Below are 20,123 nucleotides of genomic sequence, written 5' to 3'. Positions count from 1 at the left end.
TTGCTATGGAATATATTTGTTCTCTTCTGTTCTGGTCATTTCCATTTTTGTTTCACTTTCAATTACCATGGTTGTGTACACTGCCGATAGTCACTGTTGTTTTAGATGGCTAAATCAAATAATCAAATAACTAAATAATGTTATAATAAAATCAGATATTCTTACTTGAATGACAGTTCAAATACTGAACCACCGCTGTCATTGCAGATTGCGAGAGTTGGATCATCTGTAAACTAAAGAAAATATTATTTTCCTCAATTCTTTATAAAGCCTACTTATTTTTTTTTCATTTCTCCCAATGTGACTTTTCGCTTATACTAAGCATGTACCTGTGATGCCAGCTACAATGATAGAATTCATCCTAAAATTAGAACTATATCAGTTCTTGTAACTGAACACAACTTATTTTAGCCAAAAAACTCTAATCTCCATAACCTTTTTAATGCTACATATATAGTTTACAAGACAGAACAATTACCTTAATGTGCAAAATTGCAGTTCCTGGAGGATGTGCATCTATTATTGATCGTAACAGTTTTCCACTGGCCAGATCCCACATTGTAATCTGTAAACAATATATTATTAACTTTCTGTAATGCCACTAATTATTATTAAAATATGAAAACTATGAGACATCTTCCAAGCCATCTATGGATGAAATTTATGAAACTAAAAATTACTGAATGAAATATTTCTTTTCAGAGAATTCTATAATAAAGCATATGATAGATACAATAGAAAGAACAGTGGGAAGCATTTTTCAAATGTTGATGAATGACAAACTATGTATTGGAAATCATCCTTCTCTACAATCTAATTGACTCTGTAATCCCTTAACATTTATCTGTTAAGTGTATTGCATATAAATTATTACCTGTCCTTTTGCAAAGCCACACAGAAGTCTCGAACAGTCATTGTTGATGCTAAGAGCAGATATAGCCCCATACTGTGCACCAACAGCAGTATTGCCCAAGCAAAGCCGAAGAGCCTGGTTAGGATCTAAACAGAACATAAATTTATTTAACAAGAGGGAAAGAATCACAAACTACGTAATCAATTAACATTTCAAACTTAGAAAAGTAAATCCACACAAATTTAATAGACTCAGTTTAAAGACATGCTCAGTTATTCAAATCACAGTTATTGCAAATTTGAATTCACCAGGAATAACAGGATGTGCTGTTAAACATAAGCAAGGTGCTGGAAGAATACTGAGAAACTAAGTAGCAGAGAATTCCACTGATAACAGGGCAAAGCTCAGATACTCCACCCAAGGCAACTATATTAAAAAATGCTTATAACATTTGGTAGAGAGTAGAAGGGTTCTGCTTCTGTCTAAGGCTGAGGAATTCTGGGAGTTGAAGTCCACAAGTCTTAAAGTTGCCAAGGTTGGAGACCCCTGGCCTAAACTGCATCTTGAAGATTACATTGTAAGCCGCCCTGAGTCTTCGGAGAAGGGCGGGGTATAAATGTAAACAAAAAAAAAAAGAAAGGGAAGCAAGAGAGTCTGCCTCATGAAAACCCTTTGCTCTATTGGTAAAATAGGCTCCTATGAGCAAAGTGTTGAAGCAACCTTCAACATTTTGACAATTCGCTATAAGCTTTCACAATTTTTCTTTACTTTTCTGGCTTGCATAACTACAGTTTCTAGAGATGTCTAAACTGGGCATGAACTTTAAGGTGAAAGAAGCATTTGCGGAAGGTAAAAAGTGAGAGCAAATATTATACACTGTTTGTAATAGTGGCGAATACCTGTAGCTCGGGTGTAGGATGAGGGTGAAGGTTCATTCTCTGAGCTTGTGGGTTGGTTTCGGAATGTTTTGTTACGTGGCTAGGTAAACAGAAGAACACTGATACTGACATCACCTAAACTCCACTGAAGATGTTATCTAGCCTGGTAATGAAACGTTAGGAAACCAACCCACAAGCTCGGAAAACGAACCTTCACCCTCATGATACACTGTAAAGATGAAAGCTATCCAGCTATAACAAGAATATATAAATCAGTGAGAGAGAAAATAATCCTAGCCTTTTAATAAGTGCAGTAATTCAAACTCTTTTGAAAAATCCATCTTTTGATATGAGTTTAATTAATAGCTATAGGTCAGGAGCTAACAGTAGATGATCAGCTCTAGACAGTTTTGCATGAAATTGTTTTTAAATACATTTCAATTGAGCTTCAAGAATAATTTCAGATGACAACTGCTCCAGTCATCCTGTGAGAAACACTCAGTAGGGAGACAGATGGGGAGGAAGGTGGAAAGTGACTTGTTTTTCCTGGATCTGCTACATATTTTTAAAAAACCATTAATTATGCTGCCTGTCAGATATATTGTTATAATGTCTAATCTCTTTCAATCTTAAAGTTACTGTATCTTTCTAAACTTGCCATTGACCTAGAAACCATATTAGAGGTATCCAACTTTATCAATGAAATTGCATGAAAGATGAAGAGATTTAGTAATGTATTATTTATGTGCAGTGCTATGTACTTGAGGCTCGATAAAAATCAGGAATGCATATGCAGGACTTAATATTTAAATCTAAAATGACACCATCATCAGACAAAAATAAATCCACAGAAGAATACAAGCTGATTGAACAGAAGCACTGCAGATGTTACCTTACAGTCAGCTCCTCTGCAAATATATTTATTTTGCTGTAATTGCTAATACCAAAATGTAATTAAAAGAACTGAGGGCAATTTACTGTTAAAAGACAAAACACTTCAACCATCGGAAATTAAATACACAACACACAAGACTTGCATGCTCACAACCATCATACAAGACATACATTTTAATTTGTATCTGCTTTATAAAATACACATCAGAACTTTTTTTAGGGTTTCCAGAACAAAGATATAAAAATGCCATTATTGACATCTACATCATGGAAGATCTGTAGGTAAGTTACAATAAAAAGGCTACAAATAACAAATTTATTTTTATTTATAATTCTAGATTCTCTACGAGAAGTTATTTCCTCAACTTTTAATTTATCTCATTTTTCTTGGCTTAAATTATTGTTCTGTATTGATAAATTACATATGCAAAGTTGAGAAGGCAGGCAAAAGCGGTAATAGCTGCTCCTGAAACCACAGAAGCTGCTATAGAAAAAGCTAAATTCATTTCTGGTCTATTAGAGAGCCACTGGGAAAGAGAAAAAAATTCTGTAGAATTGCTTCTTACTTTAAAAGATCTTGCTTTTCTGATTTTGCCTTTTAGAACTGAATCTCAGCAAATGAAGACTGCAGTAGATCAAGTAAAACAGACTTGATAGGAAAGAAGAAAATATTTGATTCTATGCAGAACTCAGACAATGGTTATAATAGCTTCACTACCAACTGTTGGAAGGGAAAAAAATAGAAGGACACATATATGTCATATGACTGAGATGGTGTAGGGTTTCCTGCCTGGGCAGGGGGTTGGACTAGAAGGCCTCCAAGGTCCTTTCCAACTCTGTTGTTATGTTATGTTATGTTATATCTATAACATCCCTTTACAGCCTGTTACAATATCTTAATTTCAGAGCACTACTGTATTGCTGCTTAACTAGTATAGCTGTTCATGCAGATTACATGCAAAATGCATCATACTATACCTTTGCCTTCTCAATCCATAAGGAAAAAGGTTGAAAGAGAAATGCCAAAAAAAAATTATGGGGGAAAAATAGACAGTAACCATATCCTGTTATTTCAGTAAAATATCTCTGTACACCAACAGATCTGTTGAAATCGATTTCTCTGAGGCATGAAAACTTCAATGTATTTGTAAGATAAAAAAAATAATGCATCCCAAACAAGACATCTTCAGGGTCACTAATGGAAGCAATGGCTCAAAACCACCTCTTATTTCAACATACACTTATTTTTAATCCTGGTTACCAAGAAATCTTTTAATAAGATATTAATTACATGCAGCATTTTCTATTAAACTCAAGATCCAGATACTAATTTATATATATGTATATGTATAATATATAATTTATATATAGTATATATAAAATATATAATTTATATTATATATATATTTGTTTTCTGAGATTTTCGCGGGTGTTTGTACGTAGGTCTTTGGTTATTCGGGTTTTCTCCCACGTAAAATTGGAAGTGTCTTGGCGACGTTTCGACGAAGTCTCATTCGTCATCTTCAGGCTTCAGCTTCGTGCTTCTGGGAGCAATGTGTGATTGCAGCTGTTTCTTCCTTTTTAACTGCTAGTGGGGGTTTGAACTGATTGGGTGGGAGCTTGGCTGTGCTCTGATTGGATGGGTTTTTTTTTTGTGCTCTGATTGGATGGGGGTGTGTCCAGAGAAGCCATCGAGATAGAAAAATGGCCACACAGCATGAACAAACGAGATGATACCTCCCGCCTACTAGCCATTTGGAAACCCGCCCTTATTGACAAACGAGTCCCTAACACGAGGAATGACACCAGACCCACACTCACGAGGTCCACACAGGATGTCACCACCACACATCCACCCAGAAAGCAGACCCAAACCCACACTGATCATGAAGCACGACCAAGGACCAGAAGCCAGACCGCAGCTGCAACATTAGCCATTTCAAACCCCTCCAATCCATACATGCAGCAGACTGACACCCACTATGAAGATGTAGCATGACCACAAACACGAAGCCAAACAACAGCAATGCAGCTCACCAGCTCAAATCCCCCTGCAACTCAGACTAATCTGAGCACAACCAAGCCCCCACCCAAACAGGACACCCCCCCCATCCAATCAGAGCACAAAAAAACCCCATCCAATCAGAGCACAGCCAAGCTCCACCTAATCAGTTCAAACCCCCACTAGCAGTTAAAAGGAAGAAACAGCTGCAATCACACATTGCTCCCAGAAGCACGAAGCTGAAGCCTGAAGATGATGAATGAGACTTCGTCGAAACGTCGCCAAGACACTTCCAATTTTATGCGGGAGAAAACCCGAATAACCAAAGACCTACACACACTCACACACACACACACACACACACACACACACACATATATGTTTTGTTCCCATAACATGGTTACCCATAGTTAACTGTAGCATACTTCACTCATTTATCTCAAATGTCTGCAGTTGCATGATATACACTCAATAAAAACCTTAAAGACAATGCAAACCATACTCAAGGTTAAAATTTTATTTAGGATTTTATTTATGCTTCCACATATAAACAAAACCAGAGTAAGCTTCAAGTATTAGCAGACACTCATACTTACCAAATATCAAAGCTAGACCATGGGATGTTCCTACTGCTATAAGACTTGATGCTGCCTAAACCAAGCAAAAACAATTCGATTGAGAAGGAATATTTGTAGTTCAAACAATGAATATTAAAAAAAACTATAAGCAGGAACTGATTCTAGAAGCAACAAATCTGGGGGGAGGGGAGGAGGGTAAAGATTCACCATCAGCTCAATCAAAGATACTTTATATTAGGCATTCCAAAATGAGAGCCAGTTTGATGTAGTGTTTAAGGTATTAAGCTACAAACTGGGAGGCTGAGTTCCAGTCCTGTCTTATGAACAAAGCCGGTTTGGTGACCTTGAGCCAGTCACTTTCCTTCAGTTTTGAAGAGGAGGCAATAGCAAACCACTTCTGAAAAACCTTGCCAAGAAAACTGCAGGAACTGATCCAGGCAGTCTCCAAGAAATGATTAATTAAAAGAAAATAAATATCAAGTAAAATATCAAATAAAAGAAAATAAATATCAAGCATAAAGAATTCTAAAAAAAAATTCAAACTTACAATTGCAGTCGGTAAACCTGCATCCACTTTGGCCTACAACAATAACAAAAAACAGAGAGTGAAAAGATTAGCAATTGTTTTTAAAATACAGAATACCTAAAATGATATAACTTTAGACTTACAGGATCCACTTTGTTTTTTTTAATCTGAATCCCCAAATCTATCAACCAGTGGAACAAATTATACATACCTGAAGAATCCTGAGGCTAGAAAAAAGAACCTGAACAAATCTCTCACATTAAAATCATCCCTGGTACCAGCCTTTATTTTAGCAACATAAAATGAGGACAAGGTATTTGATGCAGTTGTCTAATTAGAAATTTAAAAAAATACTAACTATTGAGGTATTAATCAACGGACCCAAATAATTTTCTGGATTATTCATGGATTAGGGGATCATGAGGTTTATCATGAAAATAAAATACATTCATATCAAGTAATTTATCTGAGGTTTACCAATTTGCCTTCTCGAGTATACTTTGACCATATAACTGTTCAATTTTTTTCTTTAGAGCTGAACCTGCAAGATGAACCATCTTCAATGGTTATAGAAGGTTTTATAGATGTCAAAAATATTGTTTTAGTCATGCAACTAACAGGTGGAAGATGCTTAATCAGCCTCTTTTCCAAGAATCATGATCTAACCATAGCTATTCTAGACAGAAGTAAATTACTGTCCTCCCAATTAAAATATGTTGTTTCTTTGATCTATACTTTTCAGTTAATCCTCCTCTCCACTCCCATCAATTTCAGGAGGACAATAGAGTGTGCAGAAGAAATAACTTTATCTGAGCATAGGGTACCTAGAATGTTGTGTAGCAGTAAAGAATCTCTGTTTTGGAAAGCATTAAAACAAAAAATAATGATGTAAATAAAACTGCCTTTTATTTTTATTTTTGTAAAGTGTTCTTTATTCCATTGATGGTAGCTCAATTTTGCCACAACAGTAAGACTATAAAATCCCAAGGCTTGTAGTAAAAAGAAATTGTTTTACTCCAAATTAGTGTATTATTGATGTGTATCTGCCACAAAGAGCAAGCATAAAGAAAGAGACAAAAGGAACTTACTGCTGCAGATACTATTTGGGTAGAAATACCCTTCAAAAGTGACAGCCGTATAACTGAGCCATGGATGGAGAATGAATCACGGAGTTTCTTCTTTCTATATAAACAATAAAATCAAAACAGCATTTTATTTTATTTTATTTGCAAAATGAACCAATACTATAGTCTACAACAGTTTGACAAGAGTCTATGTGGGTTTTTTTAATAAATCATGTTGAAACAACAGAATCTCTGTAATACCTCTGAAATTACACCTACATAATCACAGTGACAAACATGAGGGTGAAAATATTCAGGCACTTCTATATGTGTTTAAAAGAATAATTATGATGCAATAGTTGCTCATAATCTAATCTAGAATCCAAAACAGTACTCATAATTTCCACAATTCTGATTCTCAAAGTAACTAACTGACTTAATCTGCCAACAGTTACCTTTTTAGATGTGATTTATCTCCACTATCAGAGCTTGCTACTGACGAAGTATCATATGAATGAGTATCAATGTTATCAATGTTCAAAAGAGAAGGATCCTCAAGAACAAATGGCTCTTCTTCATCATCAGTCTAAAAGAAATCATATATAATTTTCTATAAATCTTTATCTATATTCCAGTATAGTAATAGTGTCATTTAAGCTTAGTATAGATTGTATCAGGTTTGGGAATGCTTGTATTTCCCAGGCACAAGATAGGGCATAAATACAGGACTTGTTTATGAAACAGTACATTTTGGGAGGAAAAAAGACAGACAAAAAACATAAATAAATGCAATCCTTCTTAAATTAGTGTGCATCTTTTAAGGGCCCTGTTTTTATTTACTAAAATAGTTTGGTCATAGCATAATATTCTAGGCAGTAAAAAAGCAGATGTTTGAGAAACTTGCCTATCTGTTTTCTATTTTTGTGACAGAAAAAGGGGAAAGGGAAATGGATACCACACTGGGCAACTTACTTCATTTAAAATACTTTCTAATGTTGGAGGAGTATCAACTTGAGGAATATCAAATTCTTTGTCATCAATCTAGATGAAGAAATGAAAAAAAATATTTTTAGACTTTACTATCAGGATGTAAGCTGTCAGCTTTTCACAACATAAATCATCATATGTCTAATACAGTCTAAAATTGACACTTTCTAAAGAAAGTTTTCAAAACCAGGGAGTGGTATAGGCAACTTCTGAATTTTATATGGTAGTCCACAACATACGACCAAAATTGAGCCCAGAATTTCTGTTGCTAAGTGAGATACTTGTTAAGTGAGTTTTGCCCATTTTACAACCTTACTTGCCACAATTGTTAAGTTAAATCACTACAGCTATTAAGCTAGTAACACTGTTTTTAAGTGAATCTGGCTTCCCCATTGACTTTGTTTGTCAGAAGGTCACAAAAAGTGATTACATGACCCCAGGACACTGCAATTGTCATAAATATGAGTCAGTTGCCAAACGTCTGAATTTTGACCATGTGAACATAGGGATGCCACAATGGTTGTAAGTATGAAAAATGGTCATGTCACTTTTTTCAGTGCCTTTGTAAATCACTAAACGAATGGTTGTAAGTTGATGACTAGCTGTATTTATGCAGCACACTGAAGCCCTGTTGGTTCGCCTTTTTAAAGGTAGGTTCATACATCATTCAAAGTCATTTTGCTATTTGCTTTGGACATATCTTGTGTGAATGAATTATAGTTCAAGATATTCTCTGAGAGAGCCATCTGGTGCAGTGGTTAAGGTACCAGGCTAGATATTGGGAGACCATGAATTCTATTCCTGCCTTAGGCATGAAGTTAGCTTGGTGACTTTGGGCCAGTCATTCTTTTTAAGTCCTAGGAACAAAGCAATGGGAAACCACTTTCAGAAAACAGTAGGGAAGAGTCCAGGCCATTGCCAGCAGTCAACAGCGTGGAAGACAGTCAAAAAAAGTTAAAGAAAAAAAGAAAGGAAAGGAAAATCTTATCTGAAAGGATAACAATTTAGGCAACAAACTATGCTTAAAGAAACCATGGTGTAGCATGTCATATGAACACAGACTAATATTTTTTCAAAACATTCTCAGGTTATGAACCAAGACTACTCTTCACATATATGGCTATTTATAGCTTCTTTATGCTCTATTATATGAAACACATTTGAACATTATATATATATGCAATATCACATTTCAAATAGTCATGGCAGGAAAGCTCAGTTACATGCATAGCATTCTGTTTGTGTATATGTGTGTATATATGTCTGTACCTATGTTTCTGTGTATGTTTGTGTATTTATGGTTTGATCCAAATGCTTATAGAACCAGCAACATTAAAAAGCAATTAATAACAAAAACATGAAAGGAGCTACTCAAACAAATAAAAATTATTCTGGTTATTATAAATGCTTATGAACCACGTATGAGCATATTACATATTGTAATACGAAAGCAGACAACAAACAGAATAGATAACCCTTGTCCCCCCAAAAAAACTGTGAAAAATGCAGAGTGGTCTTCAAATAAGATCTGTTCTGCAAATAGTAATAGATAGATACAACTTACCAGCTCACTCTTTGAATCTAACTCTTTGCTCAATTCAGTAATAGATAATTTGGGAGACGGGGCTTCTTGTTGACTGGATTCATCCATCATAGAGAAACAACCTTGATCTAAATCAAGGCTTTGAGTCGCAGTTTTGAAAGCTTCTTCCATCTTTCCTATTTCCAGCAATATTAATCAGCCAGTTGATAGAAAGTTTAAAGGGTTTCTGCCCAGCAATCTTTAATTGACATAGTCTGCAATTAACAATATAGAAACAATAGATCATTTATGGCACCTCTAATTAAGAGAAAATGTCAGTACTTCTACAAAATGCAAATTGTAGAATAGTAATAGTAAAGTCCATACATATTATTGTGAATCAGATGTGTACTAATATCCAGAAATCCACTGTTGACACTACACCCAGAGCAGTGATTTCAGATGAAATACCAGTGCACCTGGGAAAAAGTGGAGTGCTTCATTCATTCTTTCAACTTTCATATCACCAAATCTTATAAGATTTTTAGTAATTAGCAATGTTGTAGCATATAAAACAATTAAACAATAAAATATCTGTTAAGCAAAATAACAATAAAACATCCACAGTAAAAATAAAGATAAAAAGTATAAGAAAATCTTTATTCACTGATGCCTTCAAACCCAAATGGCATCTGAGCAATCAACCAATCAACGGGAAAGACACTGTTTTGAGCATCCTCCATAGTAAAATCAAAGTGGGACCTAGTCTGCCTACAACAAAAGCAACTTAAAGAACAGGTCATTAGGAAAAGTAATGAGTCCACAAGAACTAAGTCACAACTTGTTTCTTGAAGAATAGTACTTCCCCATCAAGAGAACAGTCTTTAAAGGAATTTAGAAATGGCTTTGGGGGAGATATGAAAGACATTTAGAGGAGGCAAAAGGAATAATGAGAGAAAACAGAGTTACAGTGAAGCTAGTGAGAGAAAGTAATTCAAAATAATCCCATCTTGATTTTGTTTGGTGATAGATGGGAGAAAGAGAGGCTTTCAAGGACCTATTACTATATCCTATAAAAAAAGATCACTTTCCTGAAATCCTTGCCATATCTGTTTCTTGACCTGGCCTATCTTGAAGGACTGACACATAACTTAACAGACACTAGGGACTCCAGCATGTTGTTGACAATCAGCATGTACAAATCCCTAGTACAGGTCTTCTGTGTGAGCAGTGGGTTAGACTAGATGATCTCCAAGGTCCCTTCCAACTCTGTTATTGTTGTTATTACTATTATCTCCAGCATAGTCTGAGGTAGCACTATAACATTGGATATCATTGATGTATTAATATTACGGCCTGAACTGAATTGAAAATCCTGAGACACAATACAAGAGAGCGCTACTGGAATGAACTCTCCTTCCATCCACAGCTGATTAAAATCATATTTTATTCCAAAAGAATTGAACCACTACAAAATATTGACTCCAATGACTAAATAGAATAGAATTGAATAGAATTTTTATTGGCCAAGTGTGATTGGACACACAAGGAATTTGTCTTGGTGCATATGCTCTCAGCGTACATAAAAGAAAAGATACGTTCATCAAGGTACAACATTTACAACACAACTGATGGTCAATATAAAACTCCACAAAAAAGAGGTTTGCATTCCATAATTCATTGCACTTTGATAAAGAACCATTCATGACTAATTTTTGAGCACTATTGTAAACCAACTACCATCAGGTCTAAATTTCAACTGCTTACAAATCAGAATTTCATACATACTTCGTTAAATATTCTGATGAAATCAATATATGCCTACAGCATCTGCACAATCTATGTAGAAAGCTGCCATATATTTTTTTTAAAAAGTAAGGATAATGTTCCCAAGTACTGATCTCATACGGACAGATCTGTAATTCCCCAGCTCCTTCTTTTTTCCCCTTTCTAAAGATACAAAAAAAATCCCTCCCTCCCATCAATTCGCCTGATACTTCTTCTGTCCTCCAGGATTTCTTAAAGAGACTTCATAAAAGTTCAGCCAGATCATTAGCAGGTTTTTCAGTACTTTAGGATAAGTACTCGTAGGTCTTTATAGGTTTCCATTCAATCTTGCCAGATTCTCAAGCGACTGCCAGTTTACAAGTCCCTGCAGTTAACTTGGCAAGGTTTTGTTTTCCGGAAGCGGCTGGCTATTGCCTCCTTCCGATACTTAAAGAGATTTAAACACGCTCAAGTGAATGGATATTCCTTCACCGTATCTTACAAACACATCAGGTTTTACAGAACCGTTTCATTCCAGAGCACAAGGGCTCGGCATGGACTTTAGAGGCCATTCAATCTAACCACCCGCCGAGTGCAGGACAGCATCAACACCGCGTAAGCCATCCAAGACAAGAAAGGATGAAAAGGCTGCAAGGAAAGAAAGAAAGAATAAATGCCATACATAACAAAGAGAGACACCGACCGTGGCACTTGCAGCCGCTTTAAAAGGAAGGTCCGCTGCTTTACGTGCAAGGCTCGGTTTTACAGGGTGTCCCGGCTATCGACAAACAGCTACTGCTCTCGAGTTCTCGGGAGAAAGATTCGAGGGTTCCCTCCAGCCAAAGCTCCCTGCCACGACAGCGAGCCGCCCGGTTCCCACTTTCCCAGGAACCCCTTTTTGACACTCGGTTGTTGTCGTGCTAGCGGCAGGGGCTGTCACACCCACCCCTGGGCCCCTGTCTAGGCTTCACTTCCGCCCGAAGTCGAAGAGACTGTTTCCCTGGCGCTTTTTTAAAGCTTCCGCCCTGACTCAAATCAACCGAGCCTTGTTTATATAGCACCCTCTTCTGGCAGCAACGAAAGATGCAAGTGGTTGCGTCAAATTTACCATTGTCAATTCAGCATAGCCATAAAGCATGTTAAAAGACCGTTTGTTGCAGTGGCGTACGTAGGGTACCTAAAAGATGCATGCAATAGAAAGAGCGCATCTTGGGCTACAAAGCCTATTCTGTCTCTCTTAGTGGTAACGTAAAACCATTACAGGATGCCACCGTGGAATTAAAATTGCCTCAAAATATATCCCATTGCTTTCAATGGATTTCAATTTCAGTCTTTCTCAGAATGGGAATGGACTGAAACAATGCATAATTAATATATTGGCACATTTTAAATTTATTCAAATATTTATAACAAATTCAGTAAGCAACGAAGCTTTTTAAAATATTGTTCCCTTTCCTTGTATTCTATTCAATTATCTTTTTCAGTATATATACTGCTTTACGAATCCCTGATATGAATACAAAATGGTATCTGTAAAAGACTACTTGTTTTTTATATTTTACACTACTATCACTTGAGGATCTCTTTCTCAACCGATTCACTCCTGTTTCATATGTTTTATATTTTGATTCAGATCTTCACCAACCCACCTTAATGTTTTCTTTTGTACTGGTCACTTGCTTTGGGAATTAATCCACATTCACCCAATCATTCTTGGTTATTATCTCAGCTCTTCTTTTCTCTCTCACACACTACTTAAATACCTCATTCCACTACATTCCCCTTTTATGTTTCTCCTGGCATACCCATATCCATAGTTAGGATCGTCTACTGATATATAGGCATAAAGGTAAAGGTTCCCCCTTACATGTGTGCTAGTCGCTTCCAGCTCTAGAGGCAGTGCTCATCTCTGTTTCTAAGCCGAAGATGTCTCAGTGGTCATGTGCCTGGCATGACTAAATGCCGAAGGCGCACAAAGTGCTGTTACCTTCCCACCAAGTGATTTCTCTTTTTCTACTTACATTTTTACGTGCTTTTGAACTGCTAGGTTGACAGAAGCTGGGACAAGTAACGAGCTCACTCTGTTACATGGCACTAGGGATTTGAACTGCTGAACTGCCAACCTTCTGATCGACAAGCTCAACGCCTTAATCACTGAGCCGCCATGCCCTTATATATAGGCATACTGAAACTATATTTAATTAAAGTTCTGTATAAGAGCAATGTAATCTTGTAGCTTTTATACTAGGCATTCTGGATGTAGAAGACCAGTAACTCACTGTAATCTGCTGGCTTTAGAATTAATAAAATGATCATTTGTATTCTCTCTGGTTGTTGATGTAATATAGCATAATATATAGCAATATATAGCATAATATAATATAACAATAAACAAAAAAGTTGAAAAGAAAAACATGCATAAATCATTTGCATTTGTTTATTGTTTACTTATTTTTATTGTATTATATAACAGTATAATAAATCACATACAGGTAATGGTTGATTAAAAACCATTTGTTTACTGGCCATTGAGGTTAGAACAGCACTGAAAAAAGTGACATGACTGTTTTTCACGGTTACGACTATTGCAGCATCCCCCTGGTCATGTGATCAAAATTTGGGCTCTTGGCAGCTGGCATATATTTATGATAGTTGCCCTGTTTCGGGGTCATGGGATCACCATTTTTTACCCTTCCCTCCAGTGGTGGGATTCAGCCAGTTCAGGATGGTTCGGACAAACCGGTTATTAAATTGCTGGCTGGCCCCACCCCGCCCCTTCAAGGAGTCCTCACACACCCCATTTTGTCTCCCAGGTAAGTGCAGGGAGGCATACTAGGCCCAAAACAGGGTGTGTGTTTGTGTGTGTGTGCGTGTGCAGTGCAGCCCTCCCTGTGGCCCACTTTTGCTCCCAGGAGGCTGCAGGGAGGCCTACTAGGCCCAAACAGGGACGTGGGGAGGCGGTGCATCCCCCTCAGTGCCCATTTTTGTTCCCAGTGGGGTGCAGGAGGCCGAGTGCTGCCTGTCACAACCCCTGGTCACGCCCGCCATGGCCACACCCACCTAACCGGTCATTAAGGCAAAGAATCGGTTGTTAAATTATTTGAATCCCACCATTGCTTCCCGCCAATTTCCAACAAATAAAGTCAATGGTCTTCTGGAATGCCAGCAGTGAACAACTGTGGCAAAAAGATCATAAAATGGGGCAAAACTCACTTTACAACTGCTTTGCTTAGCAATAGAAATTTTGAGCTCAATTGTGGTTGTATAGGTAAGTCAAGGACAAAACGAAACTATTCTATATTTTTAAAAAAGAAGAAGAAGATGGCAAACCTGGCAGTCATTCCAAAACTTTCTACCAATATCTAATATCCAGTGGAGCAAGCTCTAACCACTCTAACTCCATAGCCTAGGAAAACAACAAAGTTTATGGTCTTCTGGAATGCCAGCCGAATGGAAGGCGCAGAAGCTGAGACAGAGAAGGTACTGTACATTTCCTGGATCCTGATATATTGCATTGTTTCTTCAAAGAAACCTGAAGCATGCTGACCCTGTCAGGTCAATTTAGCTAGCTAGATACCATGGAAAATAAGCAGTGGTAACCAGGCCCCATTCCATATAAGGCTTTATAAATCATAACCAGCATCTTGAATTGCAGTGAAAGTAAACTGGCAACTAGTTTCCAGAGCAGTGGTGTCACATGAGCAAACCAAGGCATTCCCATCACTGTGCACAGGAGAACATTCTGGACCATTATTGAAGCTTCTGAGTAGTCTTCAAGGGCAGCCCCATGTAGAACACATTATAGTAGTTGAGCCATGAAGTAATTAGGGCAGGATTGATTATCTGATTGGGCCTCTTGATCCAGAAAAAGTATAACTGGGACACAAGATGAAGCAGTACAAAGGCCTTCCTTTCCACAGCTGCCAACTTTTCACTGAACAAGAGCTCATGGACACCCACAGGTGGTGCATCATCTTTGAATGATCAAAGATGGAATATCCTGGAATTAGGTGGCTTCAATACTTGCAGCCATAAAGTCTGGTGGGATTGAGTTAAAGATGTTTTTACCCCCATTCAGACCCACACTGTCTCCAGGTACTGGCACAGGACTGTGACAGCCTCAGTTGACCAATTTTGGATTGAAAAACACTATCCTAATCTAGAAACCATCAAGGTACCTACTACCAATATTGGCAGGGCAAGCTATTGTATATAAACTGGGAGCAATTTATTTATTTATTTATTTATTTATTTATTTATTTATTTATTTATTTATTTATTTATTTATTTATTTATTTTGTCACACAGTATATATAAGCATAAGCATGAAATAACTATACAATATATAAGCATATATATAAGTATGAGTATGTAATAACTATATTAATTGGAATAACGAAGGAAACAATAGGACAGGAACGGTAGGCACACTTGTGCTCTTATGCACGCCCCTTACAGACCTCTTAGGAATGGGGTGAGGTCAATAGTAGACAGTTTTTGGTTGAAGCTTTGGGGATTTTGGGAAGAGACCACAGAGTCAGGTAGTGTATTCCAAGCATTAACAACTCTGTTACTGAAGTCATATTTTCTGCAATCAAGATTGGAGTGGTTAACATTAAGCTTAAATCTATTGTGTGCTTGTGTATTGTTGCAATTGAAGCTGAAGTAGTCTTCGACAGGAAGGACATTACAATAGATGATTCTATGAGTTAAACTCAGGTCATATTGAAGGCGGCGGAGTTCCAAGCTTTCTAAGCCTAGGATTTCAAGTCTGGTGGCATAAGGTATTTTGTTGTATTCAGAGGAGTGAAGAACTCTTCTTGTAAAATATTTCTGGACACATTCAATTGTATTGATGTCAGAAATGTGGTATGGGTTCCAGACAGTCGAGCTGTATTCAAGAATTGGTCTAGCAAATGTTTTATATGCTCTGGTTAGTAATGTAGTATTACAAATTCCATACTTACTAGTACTGATGATGTTACTTAATTGAGTAATAAAATGTCTGCAAGCAAACAACCAAGTACAGAGAGCACCAAGGACTTCCAAACTATTATGATAGTTAAATATTGTAAATTTATATTTTGACCAATATTTTAGACCCTGTGAGAATAATGCTAGAAAATTAGTTTAAAATTTAGTTCCACTGATAAAGCCAAGCTGCTACGAGATTAGTTCTAACAATTTTGTTCTACAAAATAAATGTGAGTCATTACTGGATTCTATTAGATCTGCAAAACTGCACCATCAATTCACTTCTGCTGAAAATCTCTGATCCAGGTTGTCTGTAAGAGAGTTGCACAATATAGACAATAAGATAATAACAAATACAAGATATTTCCTTGCTATGAAACTAATTTTTAGCTTTTTAGTCAAGATACACAATTGAATGAAAAACTTGTAGAAAGCATTCAAAGATCAGCTGAGATAACTACTTATCTGACAATGTAAAACTTTTTTTTTTGCATGTATGATCCCTGAGAGAAATAATAATGCTATGTAAAAGCTACTTTTTCATATTTTCTAAGCATCCTAGACTGCAACATTCATGGTTTCCAGCTAGCATGTAACACACATCTGGAGAATACTGTGTGGGGCAAGAACATTGATGGAACCTGAAGTATCTAAAATTCTGCTTAACTAGGCAGCATTTTAATGACAATGGTGATTATGTCTCTGTATAAATTAGACCAACATACCTGCTTCTTCGTTCTCACTGTCTTCTTCCATCCCTTCTCCAACAGTAGCACTTTCTTCTTGTTTAGGGAGGGCTTCATCATGAATCTAGCCTCATAATGTAAAATAATGCAAATTATAGACTGTATTAGAAAGCAAACACTGTTTTCTCAGCAATCAGTTGCAGTTATTTTTAGTAATAGTTGGTGACTTTTTTCCCTACAGAATGCAAATATTTCATACATTTACTGTAAAATGTACTGAGTTTAGTGACACGCTTAAGTAATTACCTCACTAGGTAGAGCCACAAACCTAACCTCAAATAGCAGCTGTGACTTAGAGATCTCATTGGGTCAATAATGCCATCCCCAATTATACTAAGTTTGTTTAATTAATTTTAATTTTAACCTAATTTAAATTTAAGCTCTAAGACAGACTTCAATCCAACATTCTGAACTACTACCAGAATCCAAAAGTTCCTATCTCATGATCCCTAGAAACTATAACTATATATAGGAACTATATATGAGCCACTATTAAAAATACCACTATACTTCTAGACAAGAATATTCTTTCCAGGTCATCTCTCAATGGTCACCATTCCTCTGTTACTTATTTATTTGGCTAATAAATATAAAAACAAACACCATAACATTAACATTTGAATAATAAATAATCCAAGAAATAATAAATAATAAATAACCCAAGAAATAATTTAGTCAACAAGCTTTTACCTAAGGGATGTAAGCATCCAATTCTGCAGCCTCCAATGGCCTGTTGAAGCATAGGGGACAATATGATCTCCAGGGAGATACTATTCCATAGAAAGAGGGCAGAAACTGAGAAGTTGCCTCCATGTTCCAGAAGATGACTAAGATCTTAGCAGAACTGCCCACAATAATTATTTTGCTGTTGTCACTGAAGTGACCCCACTGAAGTGACCCCCTTCCCTCTTCCAGTATCTTCTGTATCATTGTTGCCCAGTATCAGTATGTGTTAACTTTATCTGAGGTAACCTTCAGACCTGAGTGATCCTGCTAGATATATACATACTCTTGGCATATTCTTCTGGCATTCTTTGCCCTTCTAGGAATATCACACCACCATGATATAGCAGTAGAGCAGGACTTGAGGGGCTAAGGACTCTCCCAACTCTATCATTCTAAGGGTACTTAAATGGCAACACTTGTAATTACCACCACTCGCTCTGCTCCATGATCCAAGACTCTCTTTTCTGCTTGTAGCTGTTCCAAAATGGTTTTCTGCAACAATGGTGCATTTGCTCCTCTTACAACAGCTACCAATTCTCCCCCCTGAATTCAAACAGAAAGGGGTGATTTTATTTTACAAATACAGTTCATCTCAACCCATAGAAACTGTTATTGTCAATAGAAGACTTCTGATTATATTTTACCATTGAAAATGGGGTATTATAAACATTGAAAAAGTAGTTACATTCTCAATATGTATTTATTTTTATTTTATTTTTATTAATTTATTTCATCAAGCATGTATTTTATGACAGATACAAGGGTAAACATAATTATAAATACATATAAAGACTATGAATAAAAGAAAACATTAGGACAGGGACGGTAGCCACGCTGGTGCCCTTATGCACCCCAGGTATTAAATGAGATATTAAATGAAGGAAAAAAGTCAATTTTAGCAAAAGATTAAGAAAATAAGTAAGGCATGGAAAGAAAACTGAAGATGTAGATCTTTTTTGTACTTCTTTTTAAAAAATGACTAATATATAAATGTCTGCAAATTTAACTGGTGATAAATTAATTGATAATCTCATAATAAATCAAGCAAATTTACTTGAACCAGTTAGGTATAATGGCTGGAATTGTGAGCCCATAGAGAGTTCTAAACTTCCTTTGGGCATGGAAACCAGCAAAAAACATGTGGGAATAATATGTATATCAAGTGGAGTTGTACAAAACTAAAAGTGGATATAAATCAAATAAATAAATAAAGAGGTAATTCTGCATAAGAAATCTTTGATAAGCCCCATGTAGTTGACAAAATCAAGAAAGGAAAAGTGAAATGGTTTTCAGGAAAGTGAATTTATTCTTAGCCTTGGGTAAAAAGAGAATCTTCAAAACTGTAGGAATAAAATTCCCAATCATATAAAATGAGTTAAGGTGGAGTTTCTTTGAATGTTTTTTTTACCTCATTTTTCATGCCTAGACTATATTTATCCCAGAAAAACTGAACACTTCATCACATATTTTTATAATTTATTACCCAGCATCCCTCTTAATTAAAAAAAAAACAAGTTATTCAATTTTCACATATCCTCCCCTGTACGAAGCAATCAGTATAATTCAGTATGTTCCCTTAATTTTCCAGGACATATTAAACTGAGCGCTCTTTAGATAGAATTTTATATTTATATTGTAGGAAACATAAATGATGCAAAGGAGGCATTATTTGCTGGTGTTTACGATACTTAACATATAGACTGAGTTCATATGCCATACTAAGTTATAATACGATTTGTTTTAGTTTAGTGTACTGTGTGATCTAAACCATTTTTGATCCAGCCTGTGGTGTTTGGCAACCATAGATGCAAATCAAACCAACTGTATTTTATTCAACAAAGCATGAGTTGGCAACATAATGGCTGGATCTAGCTGTGGTATATGACGCTCTATTCTAAGAATGTGTATGAGTCATATTGGGTAGTTAGAAACAGTTGCATAAGCACTGAGTATTGATGACTATAATATTTTGCTTCTGCAGAACTTGTTAGTTAAATAACAGTAGCTAAGTTGCGGGTTGTGCAAACTCAGCCAATTGTCATTTAATTAAAAAAATATTTAAATGTCATGAGTTAACGTGTTATGTGACTCTAGTCTAGATGTGCTAATCACGGGTTTGCTCATCTATGTTTAAGGTTTATTTCCCGCATTGACTTTAGCTAAATTACTTTAAGAAAAGATTATGTAACAAATGTAATCCTTTCAAATCTTGCTAGCATCTGAATATTTGTCTTGTTCAGTATAGTAGTGGCCAAAATTGTGGAAACCTTTTGGGAAAAGTATATTTTCTAAAACTAGCTAGTAACACTTTTTTGGGGAGGAGTACCATAAGATTCTATATCAATATAATTTAATCAAGAATGTAATGCAATAACTTTTATGAAGGATTTGCTATTAGAATAGCAGTTACAGTATAAAGAAGAAAAATGAAACACGTAGAAAAAATGAGATATACAAAAATTATCACCATAGAAAAAATGAGATATACAAAAATTATCACATCAGGTAATACTTAGTTGGGTAACCTTTAGCATGAATTACAGCTTTACAATGTCTTCTCACAGAGTGAACCAAGTCTTTTAGTTCTGCAGCTGTTATAATGTGAA

The 20,123-nt window shown here is 36.1% G+C and overlaps 2 protein-coding genes across 6 annotated transcripts in view; both read right to left on the bottom strand.

Moving 5' to 3' along the window:
• Positions 1 to 12,054, bottom strand: part of VPS8 (VPS8 subunit of CORVET complex) — a 139,822-nt gene extending 127,768 nt beyond the window's left edge. For all 5 annotated transcript variants that reach the window (XR_009155627.1, XR_009155626.1, XM_058187348.1 and 2 more), the window contains exons 1-10: positions 11,775 to 12,054; positions 9,347 to 9,579; positions 7,768 to 7,836; positions 7,251 to 7,381; positions 6,820 to 6,913; positions 5,753 to 5,785; positions 5,224 to 5,278; positions 875 to 999; positions 479 to 565; positions 166 to 233 (exon numbers count right to left, since the gene is read on the bottom strand). Coding sequence is in view for 3 of the 5 variants with exons in the window: in XM_058187348.1 (XP_058043331.1) it covers positions 166 to 233; positions 479 to 565; positions 875 to 999; positions 5,224 to 5,278; positions 5,753 to 5,785; positions 6,820 to 6,913; positions 7,251 to 7,381; positions 7,768 to 7,836; positions 9,347 to 9,496 (812 nt within the window). In the remaining 2 variants the exon portion in view is untranslated. The remainder of the gene's footprint in view (positions 1 to 165; positions 234 to 478; positions 566 to 874; positions 1,000 to 5,223; positions 5,279 to 5,752; positions 5,786 to 6,819; positions 6,914 to 7,250; positions 7,382 to 7,767; positions 7,837 to 9,346; positions 9,580 to 11,774) is intronic.
• Positions 12,055 to 15,934: 3,880 nt separating this feature from the next.
• The window catches only part of LOC131201310 (thioredoxin domain-containing protein 6-like), an 11,196-nt gene continuing 7,007 nt past the window's right edge, over positions 15,935 to 20,123 (bottom strand). The window contains exons 3-5 of the mRNA XM_058189128.1: positions 17,944 to 18,060; positions 16,771 to 16,855; positions 15,935 to 16,356 (exon numbers count right to left, since the gene is read on the bottom strand). Coding sequence (XP_058045111.1) covers positions 16,319 to 16,356; positions 16,771 to 16,855; positions 17,944 to 18,060 — 240 coding nt within the window. The 3' untranslated portion in view covers positions 15,935 to 16,318. The remainder of the gene's footprint in view (positions 16,357 to 16,770; positions 16,856 to 17,943; positions 18,061 to 20,123) is intronic.

The sequence above is a fragment of the Ahaetulla prasina genome, chromosome 6 (assembly GCF_028640845.1).
Source record: "Ahaetulla prasina isolate Xishuangbanna chromosome 6, ASM2864084v1, whole genome shotgun sequence".
Classification (NCBI taxonomy): Eukaryota; Metazoa; Chordata; class Lepidosauria; order Squamata; family Colubridae; genus Ahaetulla; species Ahaetulla prasina.
Note: the sequence above shows the minus strand (reverse complement) of the source record. Positions and strands in the feature narration are given on the sequence as shown.